Here is a 24,559-nt window from a genome sequence, read left to right as displayed (position 1 = left end):
CAGAAAGTTGAGCTTAAAAGCTGGTTGTGAGGCAGTGTTCTGTGTTTTAATCAGTTTACAATAGTTTTGTTGTTATGAAATGTCTAAGAATTTCATAACGTTTTGAAATTCATAACATTTCTGTTTTGAGCTTTATTTCATTTAATTTTTTTGGTCTGGGCATCATTAAACATCTGCATCAGACAGCAAAAGGATTATATACATGCCTATAATAAATCTCACACTACTTGCAGCCAGTGGTTCCATAGGATCTTTTTTCCCACTTCAGCACGTCCTCCCCAAAATGTCAGTATGTGCCACTGAATAATACAAGTCTGAAGGTATTGTACCCACCTAAGTGGTAAATGGCTTTGTATGAGTTTATTGATATAAAAACAAAGTTTTAAATAAAATAAATCCAGATTAAATGCATACAAAGTCGTACAGCAGTTTTATTAGTCAAATTCCAGGTTTGTTTTATCAGCCTGGAAGCACCTTATATGGTAAGGGACATGTGACGGACTTTTGAGACCTGCATGACTGCCACGCTGGAGAGGAGCAGCGTGTGGTTCCTATTGAAACCCGTCTGATCCAGCCAGTGAGATATTTCTCAGACGGGAGAGGAATCAATTCCATATCTTGTCTTGCCGCGGACCTAATACACGGTGTCTGTGTGCAACACAGAGTGAAAATGCGCAACCAAAGTGCACAGGTACAAGGTCAAAGTTGAATTTTCACAGCACATTTTAATGTCCACGGTTGGAAATGAGGAAATGGCATGAGAGGGAAGCAAAGAGTGATCGTGTATGAACCTTCAGTTTGGGTCCTGATGCATCTATGTAGTGCTGAACGGCTTGGCTCTCTCTGCCGCTGCTCTCTGTCTCTTTGCTCAGCTGTTATATGCTCGCTCACCGCGGCTCGAATATCACTTACTGGGTCCCGACCAATCCCTGCGCGCTATCAGAGCTGGAGAGAAGAGCAAGCTGGCAGGCAGACCGGGAGAGAGAAAGCAAGGAAGCACACACCCAGTCATCATCTACCCATCCAAACGCATATCCTCTTTCGACAGACCGACACACAGGCTGCTCTCCCGCCAGCTCCCCCCCAATCCCCTGACTGCAGCCGGGTTAGAGAAGGAGGCGCCGGGCAGGATGCGCGATGGGACAGGCGTGCGGACACGCGCTCCTCTGCCGTAGCCAACCTCCGTCCTCTGAGATGTAAGTCTGTCTTATAACTCCGCTTACCTGCTCAGGTATTTACATTCAGAAGAAGCGCTCTGCTGACATTCACACGGCGTGTAACCATGAGCCAAACGCAGAGTGAGTGTAGTAGTGTGAGTGCGTGTGACCTGCTGGGTGTCATCATGTCCACTGACAGCGAGACTGACGAACCCAAGTGTTGTGATCTGGTTGTAAATGCGCCGTCAGTGTGCTTCTGCATAATATGCTCCACAGATAATTCAGTGACCTTATCGCGCCTTTCAGTCTTCCCGAAAATCATCACATTGCTCACACTGGCTTCTCTTCTCCTAATATTCCTACAGGAGCGCATCCATTTGAAGTGATAAATCACTCTTAATTGAATTCTGCCTGTGAAAATTGTTCTGTTAAAACTTGTTTTCAAGGGCTGACTTTGAGCAAATAACGTTTGTGCCTCTAATTCAGCACTCTTCATAACTAATAGCAATATACCTGTTTTAAGGTACGAGGCTGTGCTTCTTTAAGGAGTCATGTTATTATGGGTAAAGTTGTTTTTAATTGACTAATTTGCTGTGTTAGACCGAAAAGGGCTGCAAATGCTAAATTGCACAAACTTGTTATAGTCTTTAAACACCCACTGACACCTGACAAATTTACAACAGACAATTGTTTTGCCTTTGAACTGCACATATTTCTCTGTCATTTCAATAAATGAAGCCATTTATTGAAATGGTATCATTGGTATGATGGAATTTTTTGTTTTAAAACTTTGAAACACTGACATTTGCCTCATTCACACCTGTTCTTACCTTAGCTCTTACTTTAACTCTGTTTCCTATCAGTTCAATGGGATTTTGTCTCTTTTTATTTCATTTAATTCCTGCAAATGTATATTTTTAACTACATGTAGTTAACTATTGCTCATCACTTTATTTTTCTCTGGGTTCACTTTTTCCATAAATTATTTTCATGTTCAGACCTTAAGTAGGACTTAATAGTGTGCTACTTTCTAAAAACTTTGCAATTGTTTACATTTATGGTGTAACTCACAATAAGGCCAGTTGAATCTTTTGAAATATGTAACATTATAAGCCAATATAACCTCTGACATAACCTAATTACCTCTGAGGGATCTGATATATTATTTATTCCAGTCATAAAGCCACATTTCTAGACTATGAGCGGGCACTCTAAACTGCCTTTGCTTCAAGTGTAGAGGGCTCAAGAGCCTTGTTCTTGTTCATGAGTGATGGGAGGATGAAGAGGCTGGGAGATTGACAGATGGATTCTGGTGTGATCTGTAGTAATGCAAGTGTTAATCCGGTCTGTCGGTTGAGGAAAGAGATAAAGAGAAGCTCTCGGTTTGCTGATTTGTCTTTTTTCTGTTTCTCACCTATAGCCATATGGTCTGTGACCAAAAGAACGAGATACAGGACACAAACAGCTAAAATAAGACTTTTTTGGTAGGGTGGCTAGCCACAGACGGAGAGATAAATCACTGTCATCAGGGGGAGTCGCATTTTGATAATCATGGCTTACAGAAAATGGAAACCCAACATTAGAAAATTAGAATGTTATCTAAGATCAAATTTGAAAAAGGATTTTTAATGTATGATATGTAATGGGGAAGAGTATTGACTCATAGATGAGGGTGTCGAGGTCCTGAAGACAGACCTCGACACCCTCTATCAGGAGGCTAAGCCACAAAAGATCATTGTTGGTTGTTCACAGAGTACTATATCCAAGTATTTTCAGAGAAAGTTAAGTAGAATGAAAAAGAGGCTCCAGCAACAGGGACAACAGCAGTCTTGAAAAGATTGTCAAATTAAATCAGTAAATGAAATTGGGGAAGCTTCATAAGGAGTGGACTGAGGCTGGAGTTAATGGATCAAGGGGAATATACAAACAAATCCTCCACATGGGCTCAAATGTTGCACTCCTTATGTCTCTTCACTCCTAAACCAGAGACTGGACTGTTGCTCTGTGCTTCCAAAGTCATCTTTTCAGATGAGAGTAGAGTTTTTAGTTCATTTTATAGTCTTTTAGTGCGTCTTTCATAGTGCGTTGATTTTAGTTCGAATCATGTTCCCAGAGTCGGGAGAAAGAGTGGAGAGGGAAAGAGTCCATACTGCTTGAAGTCCAGCATAAAGTTTCAGCAGTTTGATGATTTGTGTTGTTTTCTCCCTCTCTCCTTCTGCGGCACTGAATCACTGAAGCGGGTTCAGCACCACAGAATGAAGGAGAATTAGCAGTTCAGTTGATTCGTTGGAGGAGGATAATGAGAGAGACATGACCAGGGACAGACTGAGGAACAGTTCAGATTATTTACTGTCTGCCCAGGAAAAAGGAGTCAAAATGTTCGTGAAGGGGGAGTGTTTCATGTAGAGAGGAGGGCAGGTGTGCGTGAGTGAGTTAGTGAATCTGGGTGGGGGTAACCAACACGTAAACTGGCACGCAGAGAGAACAACACAGACTGCATGCCAGCAAGATGATGGACTATTACGCGAATGAAGATGGCCTATGGAGTTAACATTGAACAATGTGTGTCAATAATACTAATAATTACAGAAGATAGTAAATTGAAACAAATATTTAAAAAAGTAAGGAACGAATAGAACAGCTAAAACAGTTATCATTAACACAATTAAAAGTATTTTAAAAAAGGGTTCGAGACACATCTTTACTAAACACTATCTGGGGAGGTTTTTATCAAAATGTGGAAAAGCTCAATATAGGGAATGATTACAAGGCTTATTTTAGTCAGTCAAACTTAAAACAAGCTTAATAATATTAGGTTGTAGTTACAAATATTGCTATGCTAAATAAATATGCCTCTTCATGTCCAAATTAGTGTTATTTTATCTTGCAGCAGGTCTTACAGCTTACAGTTATCACATAGTGTTAGTGAAGCATTGTTTTGCTGAAATGGATGATTTTTAAATTTTTCTTTGGTAGAAATAACAGTAATGGAATTATCTCTGTTTTTCATTCTGTATAGAGACTTTGATGAGGAACTCTTTATTTTACCTGGATATATGGTCCTACTATAATTGTGTATTTTTCAAATAGAATATTTCATAAAGCACTAATAAGATATTTCTAATAGTGTTTCTTTAACATCCACTTTCATTTCAAAATGCGAATTGTGACACTGTGGCCATCTTTTTCAAGATAAAAATATCTGAGTAGTGAAAGAGCCCATCAATTTTTTAACATGGTCACTCTCATCCTTGTACTCTGCTGCGTTTTATTTAAATTTTTGAAACAACACAACCTGCACATACATCCTTTGGTATGTCATGTACCTTTGCTTGTTATATAAATAATCATGGTGGGCCACCATGGCCAAAAATGCCATTTTTGGATCCCAGTCTATTTGATCTGTTGGTGTTTGTTTTAAGTCCACAGTCAATGCAGCCATTTACCAGGAAATCATAGAACACTTCATACGTCCTTATGCTGCTTCATTTTCCATCAGGTCTTGGCACCTGCCCCACTGCCAAAGGTACCAATACCTGGTTCAATGACCATGGTGTTCCTGTGCTTCATTGGCCAGTAAACTGACCTGACACGAACCCATAAAGAAACTATGGAATATTGTCAAGATGAAGATGAGAGACACCAGACCCAAGAATGCAGATGACCTGAAAGCTACTATCCAAGCAATCTATAAGCTTGGATAGCATAATCAATAATCTATCACCCCTCAGTAGAACCCCAGGCTTATTGCCTCCTTGCCACACAGCAATGATGCAGCTGTGTGGCAGCTGCATCATTGCTGCATCAAGCTCGTAGAAATGAATACACTTTTAAGAAGCCTGATATTTCTGTTTAAAACATCCTTTTTGTATTTATCTTATGTAATATTCCAATTTTTAAGACACAGAGCTTTAGGTTTTCATTATCTGTAAGCAAACAGTGTTCACTGTGATGTCATTCCAAGGCTGATTGAGCACATCTTAGTAATGTAATGCTCCAGCAAAACAGGCTAATGCTGTATCCTGACTCAGTCTACTCAATTTGTGCTGAGAACATATCAAAGTACCATCCTATAGACTCTGTGGTAATCATTAACTATTGTTTCCAAATTTGCCAGCATTGATTTGATGTTGTAAGGTAATGTTTGTCAGAAGGCCTCTTAGGGATGCATGTCTGCGAAAAAAAAAAGAAGTTGTTAAATGTCTGGTCCTTTTCTTAACTTTCATTTTAATGTTGGTAAATAAAGTAGACTGCTTAGATTGATTGGTAATTAAATAGATTTTTCTGCTCTTGAATAACCTGAGTGGTTATGAATTCAAACTTAAGGTAGATCAAATAGTATGTGCATATTTTATATATGAGCATTTCCCTCAGGAACTATGAAACTTATTCCCTTTGTGTTTTTCCTCCATTTCGGGCTGTTAACATTTAAAAGCAACAACATGTTGGTATATCAAGATTTAACAAATTTGTCTGTAGAAATTGGAATATATATATATATGACTTTATTTAATTTTTTGTTAATGGGTTTTAAATAAAATCAAGGGAATCCCTGAGGAATAATGGTTTTCATTCACCAGTCCACACAGAAGACTAAGCTTCTTACGCTGAACATTTGTTGGCTTGTCCAGCAGAAAAATACCCAGAGACCAAAGAGAGTAATGAATCTGCCACATGGATGTCAGTGATCTCTGAAATACAATTAGATTCAGTAGCTGGTCTCACCCGTTTCCCTTATGCTAGAGATGTTTTGATATAGTGGCGGTGATCAGTGAAAGCCATGAAATGAAGCGTGAGCCCTGCACAAAATACAAAATAGCAGAAGCATTGCATGCAAACTTGTTCAATATGTACCTGATATAATTGAGCAATGAGAGCAGCCATGCAATTTTATCCTACAAAACTGAAAGCTTTTTGAAGCATTCTGGTGGTCTTAGTGTTTGAGTTGGTGCTTAAGAAGCCATTCTCTCATTATTACAAATAGCCACAAAGCTCTACAATATCATATACTAGACATATGCACGTTGCCTTTTGTTTGTATGAACTTTTCACACTTCCAACTCTTTGCAGACACAGTGTCTGCCATTTTATTTATAATCTTTGCCTAAACAAATCTTGTCTAAGGCTCTGTAGTTGTGTCATGGTGTTGGAAAAAAAAAGCAACTTTTGATTGATGCAAAGCAATCTAGATACAGTTACCAACAACAACCAAATTCAAAATACACTCTCCAATAGTAACACTTAATATAATCACACAAGTGAGAATGTCAATAGAAAACTCATAAGCTTGTTTCAGTTAGGTGTCTGCGTTGGCATGTGACTTTATGCTTTTTTCCTGATCTAATTTTTGGTCTTATTTTGTATCTAAACATACAGTAGCTCTATATTTAACATGGCACATACAGATAAAATGTTTTGCTGCTTTTGGTAATAATTTCTTATGACACCATCTCATTTTGTAGTTTAATGGTCCAGTTAATTGTGTGTAAACAAAACTTGGACAGTTATTCTCCTGATTTATGTGGTGTTTTTGCTTTGAATGTCATTAGATTTAGATACATTTTGGTTTTACTCTGCATAACGTCTTACGGCTGTCTGACCACTGTAGTGGCCATATGTAGTGCAGAGGTAACTGCAGCAGCCAAAACAGTATCTCTTTCAATATGGACGTTATTGTAAAGATGACAATGCAATGTGGTGTCTGATTGTACTGTACCAAAACTGAAGGCATTTGCAATTATTTATTTACGATAACTTCTGCCACTGATATTAATAATTTTGCTATATTCAAGCACCTCGACTGGATTGCAGTAAAATTTGGAATGATCCTGGCCATTCAAAAGAAACTGTCAGATCAACACAAAAAAAGCAAGTATTGCTTAAGACTATAGAAAAGCTCTCTGAATTAAGTGTGTTTGGGGCTTAGGGTTTCCCTTGAGCTACAAAGGGTCACAGGCTGTGCTGTCCTCTGCTCCTTCTGATGTGTCCTAATAGCTTTTTGAGAAACCGTCATGTTTTGCTCATCCGCTGTGTGATTATTGAGCATAATTTTTTACACCCAACACACATCACACTCATAATCTGTATTTGTGTGCCAGTGGGGTACGTACGTGAGTGGTTTTCAGCTTTGAAAATATTGCAATTTATTGGACTGATGCCAGGAAGTTAGATTCCCCAACCCCCTGCTGAGCAAACACGCTCACACAGAAATGCACACAATTGCTCAGCAGCAGCAAGAGCGGAGTTGTAATCTGACCTCTGATTAGTGTGCGAGGGTGAGAGACACAGAGATAGAGAGACAGAGGGAGAGAGAAAGCGAGAGAAAGATGCTGATGTTGCACTGTGTTATCATCAGTAATGGGCTCATCAATACTAAAATATTCAGAGAGAGAGATATTTAGAGAAAGAGAGAGATGAGGGACAGAGAGTGAAGAGGAAGATTATAGAAAATAGGAGAAAAACCCTTTGTGTTCTCTTTTTATGCTCCACAGCCTTTTTATGTTTTGACAAAAAGGCATAAAAGCTTTCTTTTCACAGCTTTGAGTATTTTGACACTTTTGAATACAAGTTCATACTCTTTGCAAGCAGGAAAAATATGCTGTTCATTAAAATATGCATATGAACTCCAGAGTCATCTGCTGCTTTAATTTAGTTACTAATTAATTAGAAGAATAAATAAGTTCCTTACCAATTTTCTACTCCAGACAGATAATTAAAATAGAGCCACAAGAGATCAATAATCCACTAACTTCTCACACAAAATCTAGACTTGCAAAGCATGTTGAATGCCTATGAAATGTTCAGAATCATTATTCACTTGTTGTCATTGTATCGGTAAATATAATGAGCTAAGTGGCAAAGCATGACGCTTCCCACTGAATCATTGGCACAGATAACAAATGACAGGGGAAAAAAAAACATGTCTATACAATAAAAAGTCAGAGGTCAATGACAGTGTGCCAGAAGACTGAAGTCAACAATGACGCACAGACAGATTACAAGCAGAAAATCTGACTGCATCACTACCAGTTCATCTGTCAGAGTCATGCCATTTTAGATCATGATTCATTTTCAGGCCAACATTCAGTATTTAATACTTTTTTTTTGTTCTTGTGCATAAAGTCCTTTTCCATAAATTAATCTTGTGTGCCATCAGACACGCTTGTGTTTGTTATTAAAAAGCTCCTTCTTAGTTCAAACTAAAGAATAATGTCCCAGTTAGCTCAACAAACCCCAGGTTTACTTGCGTGGGGTATTAGGTACAGAATACCTAACATCCCTCTGAAACAGTCAATTAACATACAGGCAGCATCTAAGCATTGATAGGGAGACTTGGTGACCCCAAGATGCAACTCTTTCCAAAGGTTCTCTGACAATGAGCTTTGGAGATTTTTAATATTCCTCACCCTCCCTTTCTAAGAAACAGACCTATGAGAATTATTGGGAGTTTTTTTTTTTTAACTTTCACCTGCTTATACAGATTTTTAACTGACTCTGATTCCAATATAGGACAAAATAGAAACAGTAATCTATATATATATATATTTTTCAACCCTTCTTTCATGAATGGTCATTAAATATTTAGGAGCAAAAGTGATATCACCAGTGTGTGACAGCATGGTAGCTAAAAGACAAGCCTTTAGTATTGGTTTAAGGCTAAGACAAACTTATAACAAAGTTGGTATTTTAAACTAGATTTAGCACAGAGTTTCGCTCAGGAAACAAGCTAAACACGAGCTCAAATTCAAAGATTAAACTCATATTATCAGACTGTAGCTGTGGTAACAAAACAGTGTAACTATGACGATTGTTCTTTGCACTTTTACAAAGTAAACGTCCCAGCTCGGGAAGTTAAAATTTAAGATTTATTAACATTAAATAAAATTTAGCAGCACTGACATTATCGATAAACAAATGTTAAAATGCTATATCTGTTGTCTGTGTTTAAATGTTAACATTTATGTGGCTGAAGAAACCCTGGGGGTTTTAAACAGCTGCTTAGTTCATATACGCCTTGGGTCGGCTCTAAATGTGAGCAGCATTACAGTGTTTTTAGATACACTGGCTGAGTACTTGGTAATAGATGTGCAAACATTTTTGATTTATTTAGTGTATCTTTTTGGTTATTGTTTTTAAGACAGTTGTGTGTTTAAGCATTGTCGACGTCTTCCAGTAACATAATTACCCAGTAACATTTTTTAATACAAAAATCCCAGTGGGCCGCTGGTGGCCTGCCTTGGAGCCCCGACTGCCCGGCTTAGCAAATTTTCTGGTGAAAACCCTGGTGTCAGTAGGGGCGAGGTCCAGCCTGTAGCATGTTTTTTTATTTATTATTTATTTATTTATTTATTTATTATTTTCCTCACGTGAAGCACAAGACGCAAGTCTTTCTTGAAGTGGAGTGGAAAATTAAAATACCCATCTGTTTAATGACCTATTTAAAACCCAAGAAAACATAAACTTATGGAATTATGGATTACTCATCAAGGTCCTAAACACTCTAATTAACTTCCATCCATCCATTTTCTGTACACCCTTCTTCCTTAGAGGGGTCGGGAGGCGTGCTGGTGTCTATCTCCAGCTAACATTCCGAGCGAGAGGCGGGGTCACCCTGGACAGGTCGCCAGTCTGTCGCAGGGCTCTAATTAACTTAAATATGCAAAATATTAATTAAGAATGCCTAGATTGTATTTACTTAATATGGGTTGTTGAATCTAAATGGACAATTTCTCCTTGTTTAAACCAATTACTTCTTAATTGTTTGGATTTAATCTAATTTTAATTAGATTTTTCTCCCTTAGTGAAGAAATGACGTTGCTGCAGTGAAAAATTAATTTATTTCAAGGATGTTTACACTTCTTCACCAGGGTTAAACTGTTTTTGTTTAACCCTAATTAAGTTCATTTTTCTTTTCCCACATTCTACTGGGTTCCAACTAATTAAAATGCAAAAAAATTATATGAAATTCTGGGATGAGGATAAAATGTCTGCAGAAATGACTTGTATTCTCCCCATTCTCAGCAGCTGGCACGGTGTATGCAGAGAAGCATAGAAAAGTTATTCAAGGCACAGCTGACTTAAATTAATTATATTTTGTATCTTATGTTGCCTTGGCTTTAGAGAGAATGTTGTTGCCCTCATAATCAGTTACTTCATGGTGTTCAAAAATAAACTACAAATTACAGTTCTGCATATCAGTCAAGAAAAAGTTGCTGTAGGTATAGCTTCATAATATGCAAACAAAACAAAAATTTAACTACCTTGTAAGTGTGGCATATTTTTTAAAATGATGACAATTGTATACCTGTGTTAATTAGGTTGAATTAAGGCTGAAAATTAAATGTTTTGTCCTAGTAAAATTATAGCTCTGCTGTTCTAACATTCTACCTGATTTATGTCAGTGTCTATAATAATCGTCTGATTTATTTTTCACGTTATAGAGTAAAATGAAAGCTACTAAAAGGAGCAATAGTATAATTTTGATCCTGACACTCATCCATCCAGTCTTCTATTTTTTATGTTTGCTAGTCCTGTTCATGTGACTAAACCCATCATCAAAACATACTAGATATGAAGTGGAGGAACCCTGGAGAGGAATGACACATTTTCAGCCAAGCTACTCTCTCACAATTTTAGACTCTGCCTACGTCTTGTAACTGAATACAACCAATATTCAGACCATTACAGAGCAAACACATATTTCTGACGTTCGTCTTATTTGTTTAGACGAATAAGACGATCACACTGATCACACAAAAAGGATCACACTGATTTGTAAAGAGAAAACATCAAACATCCTACATGTCAGTTTGAGCAGGGACCTTCCTAATTCAGTCATGGATTTAGTTACTTTACCTACCGCACAGGATTGATTCTTTGATTGTGAACTAAGTGGATTCATCACAGTGCACTCATTAAATTCCACACATTTCATCCTGTGTGTGTGCGTATGTTTAACCTCGAAAACAGGAGATGGATGTGTCAATTTAGTTACATGCCATTTAACATTGATGTTAAGCAGTAAAGTCTGGGTAATTCGATTTAATACAGCTGTCTCCATATGCCGTGAGAGCCATTTCATAAAGTCTCGGCTGATATATATCATAGTGGTCTTTCAGGGCTTTCACCAAGTTTTATAGAAAGTGACAGAGCCCATAAGTGATAAAAAAATAAGTGAGTAGTCCTCTAAGAAGATGGCAGCATACGTTTTGCATTATCAGATCTGACAAGGCCAATTTTTATTGGTTTAATTTAAAATTTATTCGAACATAAAATATTATATTGTACAGCAGTGGTGTCAAATTCATTCTCATTTCAGACCACATCAAGATCATAAATGGTGATCATAAAAGGACAGCAGATTGTGGGAGAATGTGTAGATAAAACTATTAAACATTTAGGTAGTGCAGCTTTCTCTGCATTTGGTTTGCACTTTTCAAGATGAAGTAATATTTAACATATTTTCAAACTAGTGTAATTTAGTCCAAAAATCTCTTGGTATTATTATTCATAAAGTCGATTAAAGTGCATACGTAAATAAATTTCAACTGTGAATTCTTTACCTCTCCAGTGAGTTAAAGGGGCAATATTATGTAATTTACTGAAACGTAGTGCAAGTTTTTAGCACAATCAAGTAGCAAGGTTACTTTCTGGTAAAAATGTGCATTTATCAAACATGACTTAAAAGAAAGTTGACTGTGCAATTTGACACTGTGAAATTGGGCCTCTGTCTCTCTGAGAAGCTCCTGCTTCAGTCCGCCTTCAACACGTCATCTCGATTATTCTTTTCCATTATAGTGCTTACAACCACTGTTAAGAGTATTAGATTGAGAAGTAATTCATATGATAAGGCGGAGCTTTGTGGAAATAGGTGGCGTTTGTGAGAGGAAGTGCTTGGTTACCCCTGAAAAGCGACCATAGGAGAGTCAGGGATTCCTCCAACATGCATGAAAAAATAAAAGCAACATTTGGTATGTTTTTGATGAACAACATCATAACTTGATATAAATCTCAAAGTCAGTTTTACATAATAACATTTCCCTTTAATAATTTGTGAGTAGAGATTTCTGTATTTTCACTGGTGCCATATTGAAAATATTAAACCTTACAAAAGTTTAAGGTGGAAAAATCTAATCTGTTCTTTCACTAAGTCAATAGAAATTAGACAAAATGCGACAAAGTAAGCTTAATCTCAAGACTTAATACAAGTTTAAAGCTATTAAAACAGCATTTAGGCAAAAGGAAATCAAAGTTAATTAAGAACCTAAAAGTTACTAAAAGACTGCTGATCTTCCAGAAGCCAAACACAAATTAAATGACATTATTTCAGAGCTTTAAGCACACAGCAAAAACAGCAGAAGAAAAAAATAAAAGGAAAACCCAAAGTCAGCTGAAGTAAGGAGGAAAGTAAAGTATTTCTAATTGAATGGTCCAAAATTAGAATGTATCATTAAAATATCCTTTGCTTGTGTGAACTTAAAGGAATTTGTTTTCATTGGGCAAAACTGAGTCTAAAAAAAGGTATTTTCTATCCCAATATGTCCCAATTCATTTTGGCTTCCAAGTGTTAGCTCAAGAAAGCCCAGATACTCTCCTCCTTCTATTACAATTTCCAGACAGGTTTGGAAACCAAGCCAGATGGTGTCTTCTAATCACTAACTTCAACATCTAATCAGAAAGTTATTTTACAGGAAGAACCTTAAAGTACTTTGGGACTAAGCTTAAAAACTAGGAACTCTTGTTTTTTTCCCCAACATTTAAATATTGCTTGCTAAATTCATGGTCCCATGAAATGGCAGCAAGGAAGTAAATTAATGTCACCAGTCATCGAAGGTGTGCTTCTGTTTGTGTGGGAGCCTGGAGGTGTCTCTGGGAAATGAGTCTGACAGCTCCCAGCTTTGGCTTCTGCAGCTCTTGTCAGCCTTCTTATCTCTGTGGACTGTTGCTGCAGACAGGTGTTTCTGTGCACGAGTGCACGCAGGCGTGTGAGCGCGTGTGTGTTGGGGTGTTCTTGTGAGGATACACATTAGGGATAGATGTGTATGGGTGCAGCTGTCTGCTAGTCAGCAATCGATCAGACAGCCACATCTAGATGTGAGTACTTATCCATGGCTGCACACATGCACACCCTCATGAAGTTAAATAGGAGGGTTAGACAGTCACTTTGGGTCATAAAGTTTTGGTTTAATTAGAAAGCAGTACAATATCTCATTCATGTGTGTGTTACTGAGGTTGTAGTTGTAATCAGGGTTGTTGTGTTGTGACAATAGAATGCTTATGCACGCTAATACAGATGTGAACAGTTGCTAACTTGCAGCCTATACAGTGGGAATATGCAGAGATTCTGAAGCAGAATAAAAAGTACTTTCACATGTTCAATTTATTTATTATTTAAGATTTAAAGCATAAATATCCAGCTTCTGGACTGTTATACATTTTTTATACACATAAGCATGGCTGTTAGAGTAGCTAATCCTCTTGTGACAAGTGAGATGAAAGTGATAACATTTTAACATTTAAAGGCACAAAAATTAAGCACACAATGCTAATGATATCAACTTTCGTACTGGAAACAGCAGAGACATTTTTCTTGATTTATTTTCTTTGCATGAAAATACCTTTTATTAATGAGTTTATAATACTTGCATTGAAAATGCTTAAAATGTAACTGTGCTTAATCTTTTCACTGTGCAGAGTTAATTCAGCTTAGTTTTAATTAACAGCCTGTTTCAATACTTTGGTGCTTTGGTTGCTGTTTCAATCATTTTTGCTGTTTTTTTTATTTGCTCTTAGTACATATATTTATTATTACCTACTTTTGTTAAACACTTTGGCCACTTTTATTGGTGCTTCGGCTAATCTTTGTGCATGTATTTTTCCTTTTCTCATATCTTTTAACTTGTCGTTTACTATAAATATCATCACACTGTTTTCTATGTGCCTTGGGTTTCAGTGTCGTATGAAGATAAGCTGCTTTAAGCAAATTATTATTAATAATACAAATATCTTATGTGGTTTAGAAGTGCACCACACACATGCTTAGCATGTAGAAGTCCTGTTTTTCAGGATTCTTTTCCACCATCAGCTATGCACATATTTATCTGTTTGTGTTTACAGAAATGCCAAACAAAAAAGTGTTACTTTCCTGCTAAGCAGATGCTCTGGTTACATTGGAAGATTCATTCAGCTTGGCATATCGAGTGCTTAAAGAAACTCAAAATAATTACTCTGGTTGTATATTCTTATTATTAATATAGCTTATAATTATTTGACCATTTGGGGGTATCAACTGAACATTTTGGTTAATCAAAATTACTAGGAAAATGTGCATTTCCTGTGAAAATGCAGTGCATATAACTGCAACCCAAACTCCAACGCTCTTTCAAACCTTCCTTACAATTCCACTTCCAATCCGAATTCCTGCCCTAATTCCCCCTCTTCTTCCAACCTTGTTTTGTAAAAGATACGAAAAAGTTTAAATGCAGTTGAAGGAGATGATTATATTTTAAAGTTTGAAAACTGTTTCTATGTGGAAGTAGCTAGGTATGAAAGAGCGCAAAGGTTTTAGCAGATTTTTTCAGAAATGTTGGAATTTTTTATTCATTTCAGTGGGGCCCAAGAGGATCACCAAAAGCTGAATATTTCATAAACCGTAGAATATATGAACACCAAAAGACATTCTGAATAAGCAGAATATAGTAAAAGTTGAATGGTTGAAATAGCACAAAGTATTCAGAAGTAAAGATGCAAAAAGTGGATGGAAATAAAGTGGAGGAACTCAAGAGTGTAAATGCCTACAACATTCACACAATTAAAGGCTTTAAATATTTTACTTAAGGTGTAAAAGGAAAGGTTCTATAAAATCTATGAGATTCACTTAAAATGTTTTCTAGTTTTTGGAGCAATATTCCACATCAGAGGACCCCAACCTTGATCCTCACTGCCCACTGTCTTTCATGGTTAGGTGCTTCCCTGCTGCTGCACACCTGGCTTAAATAAATAGGTAATTAACAAGCTTCTGCAGGATTTGAAAGCTCTCTAAGGAACTGATTCAATCATTTGAAGCAGGTGTGCAGCAGTGATGACACATCTAAAACATGCAAGACAGTGAGCCTTGAGAACCAGGGTTTGGGACCACTGCATTATTCCACAACAGGACTTGCTCTTTAAGAGACTGTGCTCTATTTCTGAATGTTAAAACCACCTAGAAATTATTTTCAGATACAGCATCTAAATATATATATATATATATGTATATATATAACATACACTAAAAAATGAACATTTGAACAATTAAAAAAAAAAACTAAAGAGGGGTTTGAGGGAACAAAATAATAGACTGTGAAATGTTAACATCTGGTGAGAGAGAACCCACATAGAAAGATTCAGGTCTTGTCCCCTCTTTTCAGGAGATATATCAATAAATGTGAAATATTTTTGGTAGTTTTGGGAAATTTGCTTTGTTGTTCAGTCTTTATGTATATAATTTGATTTACAATATCCTGTTTAAAGTGAATATTGTATCTCTAGCTGCACGCTCATATTGCTGTGATTATTATGCTCAGTCTCTCCTGCAGAGATAAAGATTATGGCCCTATGCTCTGTTGACTCGTTTCTGTTGACCCCCTGACGGCAGGGGTCCTTTTTTTGCAATTGATTGATTGTATTGATCAGTGCGCTGCACAGCTGTAGCTGTTTGAACAAGTTCTGTGATGCTTCCAGTTTTAAATAGTACTGCATATTAGCATTATGTAAACACGAGGCATCCATCTTCTGACATGCTGACATAGGCTCCTCTCATGCATAATCACAAACACCTTTTTATTGCACAGGTCTGATTGTAAATGTCATTACCTGTCTGCTGCTCATTCAGCATTATGACATAAATCCCCAAATCTCTCAGCAGCTGATTTAGGCCTATTTTTAAAACATGGTCATTTCTCACAATCAGATTGTGCATAAATTGTCTGTTTTTCCTCAGAATGTACTGTGACTCCTTTATTGAGTTGCACTGGTTACTTTTTTTTATAGTTGTCCCTCATTGATTTTTCTCTCTTAATGAGATTGTTTGTATTATTGACTCCATCTGCTTGTTCGCTGTTCTTTATTTCCCCACTCTCTGCCCTCTCCACATATCAAGCTCTGAAACACCACCTGCCATGTAGACAAATACGTGAGACAGGTGGGTCAAAGAGAGGAGAAGGCTGCTTAGATGGTGAGATAGAAGAAAGTCAGGTGCTCCTTCCAAAGATCAATCCAAATTGCTTACTGGTTATACTTCATCTAGGGCACAGAGCCAAAGTCTCCAGGTTAAAACCGATAGTGGGCTAAGAAAATTAAACTTTTAAAATGAATAAAAATATGAAAATAGCTTTACTCTGATTTTTTTATACATTTCATTTTTACTTGCTCAAGAATCAGCAAAACAATAATGTATTTTAAATGAACAAAATAGTCATATTTGTTTGAAAATGGATTTGTAAATTGTTCTTTAGCTGAGTCTCGCATGTTTGAAGTTGATTTTTGTTTTGTTTCTCTGATCTAGAAATGCGAGTGTGATATATACTACTACATGTTTTCTGGTTGTTGTATTTTTTTTTTTAACATGAAGCTTAAAATCACATTGAATTCAACTGCAGGGGTGTCCAAGTCAAGTCCTCCATAGCTACCATCCTGCAACCATTAGATCAGGGGTGCTCAAAGTCAGTCCTCAAGAGCCAGCATCCTGCACGTTTTACCTTTTCTTCTTCTTCTTCTTCTTCTTTTTGTTTTTAATGGCGGTTGGCAAGCAACTTAATGGTGTGCATTACCGCCACCTACTGTTTTACCTTTTCAGCATGTCAATGTTCTTCTTAAGCCTTCTAATGAGCCATCATTGGATCCAGGTGCGTTACACCAGGGAGAGAACTAAAACATGCAGGATGCCGGCCCTCATGGACCGACTTTGGACACCCCTGTTTAAGATGCTTTTCTCCTCCAGCACACCTGAATCAAATGAATTGCTCGTTACCAGGCCTCTCCAGAGCTGAATGAATACTGACAAGGGAGTTCAGGCTTTTGATTCAGGTGTATTTGAGTAGGGATGCATCTGAAAGAGGTAAAGCAACTGAGGACTAGAGTTGGTCCTCCAACTGAAGGTATGCAATATTTTTGTAGTATGATATATTGTGAAGTGCACCATTTATACATGCATTTAGCTGACATTACTTGTAATGAACTTTCATATATATATATATATATTTTACACTGAGATTTTTGTTAAAGCTATAATACAATGAGAATTCTGTGTTTGGCCAAATTAAACTGACTAGAATTTAAAAAGTATTATCTTGACATTGTTTCTCCAGTGAATATAGAATGGATAACTAATTATTTTACTATAAACCTGTTTTAGTTATGTATATTTATAAACTTTTATTTCTATCACGGTGTCCTATTCTCATTTTAAGATTTCAGAGTCACCATACCCTGCTGGTATTAATTTACACCATTTAATAGAAACTAAATCCACCAGGAGAACAGATGATTACAGACCAGCAATGCTCAGTAACAATGAAAACTGTTTCCCAAAGCTGGTTTCTAAATAGCTGACATCTTGTAAGGTTAAATATTGTACATATAGTTGAGCATAAAACATCTTTACTCCTTTTTAAAGTTGTAAAAAAATAAATAAGCTTTGAGAAGGAATTAAAAGAGGCTACAGATTGTTAAACAGAAGGACACACAACCAGTCAAGCTGTGTAATGTGTTACCAGCTGTGTTTTAATCAAGTTGAGCATCCAGGGATTTAGGATTGCGTCAATAAAAAGGTAATATCAGGACTAACATGTTTTAAATTAGTAAAAAAAAAAAAAACTGTCTAAAATTAAGGCATATGCTTCATTTAAATATAAAGTATTTGAGGTAATCTGAGGAACCTAATTGTTTTAATCTGAAGTACATTGTGTGGCTTTAAGCAAAGACCATATTTGTTTTTGTGTGCTGATTCTAATTTTAGAGACAAAGTCCCAATTGTTTTCTGCCCATCGATAAATCTATTAGATTTTTACCTTGATTTTGAAGTAAACTAAGACTTAAAGATGCAATTAGTTCTACAATGTAAGTCTAAGTACAGTGAAAATAGAGTAACTCTTCTGAATAACATTAACCATCCATCAATCCATCTCACAATCGCTGTCCAAGGCCACTTGTGGCTGCTCTATATGAAGAGGAAACCTATATGATCCATTTTAAATTGAATCTTCTACAACTTCAGCCAGAGTTATGAGCTGCAGAGAGAGTCCAAGGGTCAAAGTGAATGAATGTCTAGAAGCTCAATGCTTGCAGTCTAAAGAAAACAAATATCCACTTGGAACTTCAGAGTGATTGCTTAAAGTGAACTGTTGGTTTTAGAAAAGTAAAAGGAATATGTGGGTATTATAGTGAATACTTGTATGTACTTGAGAAACATTCCATAAAACAATCAGTAAACCTCTAGTTCTCTGAATCAAACAGAGGTGATGTATACTCTGATTAATATTGTCCATTTCCTACCAGTATTTTGGAAGCTTGCAGGTGAAATTCTTTGATCTCAGCATGTGTGCAGAGTTAATTTGTAGATTTGGTTGTGCTTGATTTTGTGTTCTCCAGTTTCCACTGTCAGATTTGCTGCTTTAACTTGACACAGCTATCACATAATAATTTGGTGGTTACTACTCTTATCCCTTAGGAAGTTAAAGAGTAACCTCATGCTTTTTGAAGCCATTGCAAAGTTTCTCCTGTGGTTCTGACTGGATATCTGAACTCAAGAGTTCACGTCAATTCTTAGTTTCTTTATTATGATTCGACTTTAAAGCATAACCTGATACATTTTTAACTGGGCTGAAAATTAGCCTTCTGTTTGTGCCTACCTTTCAACCTTCTCACCAATGATTTCAATTGAAGTTGAGGAATTTGGATGTGGCCAGTTCCAAGGGGTTTGTTTCAAAAGTTTTTGCATAGAACATTAACTAGGAATGCATAAAGTGACATTAATTGAACAAGGGAAGAAGCTGACCATGATAACACAATATTTTCTGTCACATTACTGCATGGATTTTATGCGGGTTTTTTTCCCCCCATGTCATAAATATAAATGGCAAATCAGTTTACCTTAGTTTAAACAGAATATGTGCCGTGCTGTTCAGGAGCCGTGGCATTTCCTGAAGTAGATGTATAGCCAGACAATCACAAAAAAACTGTAGAAACTTGAAAATTTGCCATCCTCATTTGGAGAGAGATGCTTTTCTCTGACCTTTGTGTCATAACTTTGACCCCAGTATGCAAGATGATTGCAAAGACACTTCAACTTGCCCTGAGACAAACATAGAAAAGTTGTACATGACCCCCACTTGTTCCCAGGAACACACACTGCCTCAAGCAATGCCATTTGAAGGAGAACTTGCGTGCACACACAACTGCCTCACACAGAGGCACTCATACACATTTCACTTTTTTAAGCCTTGCTGAAGTGCTGTCAAGAAGCATGATAGGAGGAGGTGAAGTTCATCTGCATTCTGACAGTGCTTTCAGAGGCTGATTGGCTGTTAAAGCTGCAGCATTACCACATGCAAATTATATCCTATAGAGCCACCCCACCAGCAATTATCTCATCTGAATCCTACAACCTCTAAATGATTACATACTGAGACAGACACCAGTAAACGGACACCGATGCAAACCCTGCTTCGTGTGAAATGTTTAGTCGCTAATTAGAGTCGGAGCTCACTCAGCGGCCTTGGTGTCTAGAGGTGGGCCGAGTGTCTTGGTTTGTCTCTTGTCAGTATGAGTAAATGTCTGCTTGGGTTTCTGGGTGTGTGGCTTCTGTGATTCTTTGTAATTGTGCTCACATCTGTCAGTATGTCTTCCCTCATTTTCCTCTCCATCATCAGTGACCCCCAACCGGTCCCACTTTTACACTTTCACGCTTTTGGTCTACACAAACGTGCACAGATACATGTGTGCACACACAAACATTTGGGAGAGGCATATAGTAGAGGGCTGTATTTGCCAAGAGGGACTTCTTTCTGTCTCTGTAGCTCTGTGTCTTGTTCTGCCTTGTATCTATTTTTTTTCTTTTTGCTTTTTAAAACATTCCCTCTCAGCTTATGCAGAAATTAGCATTTTTCACTGCCAACAGGCTGTCTGAAAGGGTTTCGTAGTCCCTTATGCATGTGTGCACAAATGTCCTGCACATGCAGAGTGGTGCAGTTGCACACGACTGCTGTTTCAGAGAAATGATGCACATCTCCAGGTGTTTTTATCTATCATAATGGAAGACATGTGCATCACCATATTGGCGATGCATGCAGGTGCAGCCTTCAACTTGGCATCGAACATTTCATTAAAAAAAGATTTCTTTGAAAAATCTGACCTTTCTGCACTCTATAAAGTAGTGAGAACTAAAGTCTTTGATGGGGCCATTGAGCCTTTTTTTTTTTTTTTTTTAAAGTCTTTGAGAAGTTTCCTGTTAGAATGGATTGATGTCACATAAAGGACAGCCTTGCTTTCATCTCTTTTCTTTGTCTGTGTCTGTAACAGACTTTGCTGTAATATGAGTCTGCTTGTTTATTTCGCTTTGGTTTGATTGCTTTGGTCGCTTGCTGTGCCCTTAACTAGGAGGTTTAGGAAGCTACTTTGATGTCGCTGACAATTTGAAGTCAGTAATGAGGTGGTGGATGTAGTTCCGATTAGTCGGCTGCCTTTGAATCATAGACTCGCCTCGTGTTTGTGGATGGTGTGCATACTATGTTCACTTCTGGTTTTCTGCCTTTAAGGTAATCAAAGTACTGACATTCAGGCAAGCTGTGATTGGTTTTTCGTGGTTTATATCATACTGCCCTCAGTATGCACAATGAGTATATATAAAAAAAAAAAACGGCACAAAACCTTGGACAATAATCTTTGTATTGATAAAATGAAGCATGATAAATTCACAACTTTCACATTTATTGTATTGTTTTTTTTTCCTGCATTTCAGCTCACAAAAGCTATGCTATCATTGAAATATTAATAACTGTGCTCACCTCAACTAAAGCTTAAGCTCAGGACAAGCTCTCCAAAACACGAGTTTGTATGTTTTTGGAAAGTCTGGACACATTCTCACTTACAAGAAGGCATGCCCAGTTGGTGTATAAAACCATAGTGAGATTATTATTTTTTTTATTTCCCCTCCTAAAAATGTAAGTTTGTTTTAAAGAGAAAACAACTTATTGATCACATAGGTGGTAATAGTGCTGAAACGATTGAGCTTTACCCCACTGTTTTACACGACAAAAACCTGAGACTGTAACATGGATGTGTAGACTTTATACATTTTGTTGGACATTATTAGAAGCTGCAGTTTGTCAAAAAACAAAAAAAGTCTCCTCACATTAACCAGGCTGTATATTTTGTATCATGCAGAAACTCTTTTTGCGTTACAGTAGACAGTTGAAATGAGCCTCGCGTTATAACCCAGATAATGTAATTTGTCTACTTCTGTGCCAAACGCACAATCTGATTGCAGAAAAAAAAATATTAGATGACACATCTATCAAATAATATTTCCATCAAGACCTGAAGCACTGGGGACTAAATTAAACAACTAATCACTGTAATCACCTTCTCTTTCAACAGAGTTAAAACTGGGCATTCAGAAATAAGTTGTGGGTGTCCACGGCAACATAAGTTGTGCTACAGTGTGACAGATATTGATGAGATTGTTTTGTTTTACTCCCAGATTTGTTTAATTTCTCATTGCTGCTGTAGATGGTACATTCTACAAAAGACAGTCGGCAAATGTTCAGACAGCAACAAATCAGAAAGACATTCTCATGTTTGCTCTCCCTTTTTGTCTTTGTCCTCTCAGTGCACATTATCCTCCCTTTTTTATTTCCTTCTGAAGTAAAAAAAGAAAATAAAACAGCTACTGCAGCTGTGGTACAAAGGATACGAGTGGTGAAAGCGGCTAATATTCAAAGGTTTCTTTTATGTTTTTTAATGTTGGATGCAACATAAAACACATCAAAACGTCTCTTCACCTGTTTTCCCTCGGTGTCCTTTCTCATCCTATGTGCCTTTGGTCTCAGTTAATGTTAATAGCATGTAATAAAGATTTAATATTAGACTTTTTGAACAGTGATCTGATTCTCTACCTGTTGTAAGTAAAAGATAAAAGATTTCACACTGGTTCTGTTTTTAATGTTTTAAACATAACTTTTATGTAAACTATCTTTGTTTCAATAACTAGTCCAATATGACTTTTGTCTATATTTCCTGTCAAATATTTGTAGCTTATTTTGACTCTCATATCTTGTGATGGTGACCAATTACATCAGTGACCAACATTTCCAGCAAGATGTTAAATTAAAGTCATGAAATAAAAACCTTTTTAAATGTTCATTCAAAAGTCTTCTGAATTTAATCAGTGTAATGTAGATTATGTGGTAAGATTGATTAACCTTAGAGGTCAAAAAAACTTAATCAACAGAATACGTGTTGCAGCAGACCTTATTCTTAATCGGCATTGTGGTGCACTGTGGGATATGTAGTCTACTGTGTGTGAACACTATACAGGCAGGACATTAACGATTATTTATATCAATTATATTGTGGCTTGAATACAGTTCCATGCTAGTGTTTGTGCCAATATTTGACATGTCTGCTACAGGTTATAAATTCATTCATGTTTTTATGAACATTATATAGTTCTCTTTGTTTCTGATTTTTTTTTTTTCCAACATGTGAAGAGACTGTTGTATTCAATGAAAGACTTGTTAAAAATATAAATATGCCTGCATGAATAAACATTGGAAATGGGTTGCTGTTGAACAAAGTGATATTTTCAGGATCCTGAAGTAATCTTTGTGATAATGCAGTGAACACTTTTTAATTTGTAGCTTTGTATTTTATTAGAAAGTGCTCAAGTAAAGAGTTTCAAAGCCTTTACTTTTCACTTGATGAGATTTTTTTTGTCTATTTTAATGTATTGTTATTGTTGTATTGCAGTCTGCCGTTGCTTCCTAGACAAAATTCTCCTATGGGAGACTAATAATTTATGTTATGTCTTATCTCTTACTGCGACCCTGAGAAAGTACAAAATATGTCAACTTGCATTCAAAACATTTATCGTCAATATTTGTTTTTGTTCACCTGTTAATCTCTGCTGTTAGGAATCATACCATCAAGCATAAATGATGTCTACAATAAGTTCAGTTTGGTTCAGTAAAGAATAAAACGGTTTATGTTTACAGTCCGCTATTTCTACAGTTCTAAACTGAGGTCACTAACATTCACCTGGTATGTTGCACTTGTTAATGCCTAGATGGAAAAAGACAGTGCTGCAGTGAAAATGGGAAAAAGTTTTCCATCTGTCACTTATTGCAAGAGCTATCTAATGCCTAACTAGATTGAAGTTTCACATCATCTCAGATGACTGAGGGCAACATGTTGTTTAAAACAAGACTGAATGGTTCATTTGTACAAAGAACCATCTCTGAAGCAGTGACTATATTTATAGGTTTATAATTCCAATATGCAGTTTAAGACCTTTTAATATGTTGGCAAACAATTGGTTATCTAAACACATTTCAGTGTATTTTCTCTGTTTACTTTGTATATGTTTAATTTACACTTGCTTGGAGATCAAATCATACTATTATCCAGCAAACATTTAGCGTTTCCTTCTGCAGATGTAAAGACACGGATACAAAGTATGATCCAAGTCTGCATTGGCTTTTCTTTTTTTTTATGTAGCGATGGTTTGAGTCTTTGTTTATTTTACTATGTCTTAGTTGCTGCTGGTCACAGTCATTCCTTGAGGTTCTTTAGGAACTCATTCACATTTAATCATCCGTCTTCCACTCCTGAAGGTTCTCACTAAAAATGTTTATTTACACTGTGAAACCCTGCTGCTGCTTCTGCCAACATCAAAGGAGTTATTGATTTAGATGAATATGTTATGTATTAACAGAGATATGTTGTGGAGGATAGTAGCACAAAGATAACTCGGTAGTCTTACCGAAATGGGGCAAGGAATGAACCCAGAGCCATAAAAACTTTGAACTACTGATTTATAGCCAGCTTATGACAGCTGAGCCCAGATACTTGCATACGCCATAACAACACCTTTAGCTATTTTCTTCTTCCATTCGGACATTAAATCAGGTTAAATATATCCTGTTTAAGGTCCGCTGCAATTACCAAAGTTATTTCTGTTTGCTAAACAGCAAATGTTTCTGTTGATTTATCACTATACTATTTTTATTATTACTGCTTTCTTCAAAAGAACACATAAGCCAAGTGAAACAAGTTGCAAAACAGACCATCATGATGAACAACAGAAAACAAAAAATACAATTTCAAATCAACTAAAATTTCTGATTTTCTATGATCTGGAACCACAT

At 36.7% G+C, this 24,559-nt stretch overlaps 1 protein-coding gene across 2 annotated transcripts in view; it reads left to right on the top strand.

Moving 5' to 3' along the window:
* Nucleotides 1-1,043: 1,043 nt before the first annotated feature.
* Nucleotides 1,044-24,559, top strand: part of pde2a (phosphodiesterase 2A) — a 180,903-nt gene continuing 157,387 nt past the window's right edge. The window contains exon 1 of one of the 2 annotated variants that reach the window (XM_028045031.1): nt 1,044-1,196. In XM_028045031.1, the coding sequence (XP_027900832.1) occupies nt 1,138-1,196 (59 nt within the window). In that variant the 5' untranslated portion in view covers nt 1,044-1,137. Of the gene's footprint in view, nt 1,197-17,223; nt 17,294-24,559 lie in introns of those variants that run through there. The other variant, XM_028045030.1, reaches the window with a different exon arrangement.

The sequence above is a fragment of the Xiphophorus couchianus genome, chromosome 18 (assembly GCF_001444195.1).
Source record: "Xiphophorus couchianus chromosome 18, X_couchianus-1.0, whole genome shotgun sequence".
In the NCBI taxonomy this organism is placed as follows: Eukaryota; Metazoa; Chordata; class Actinopteri; order Cyprinodontiformes; family Poeciliidae; genus Xiphophorus; species Xiphophorus couchianus.
This window is presented reverse-complemented; position numbering and strand designations above follow the sequence as displayed.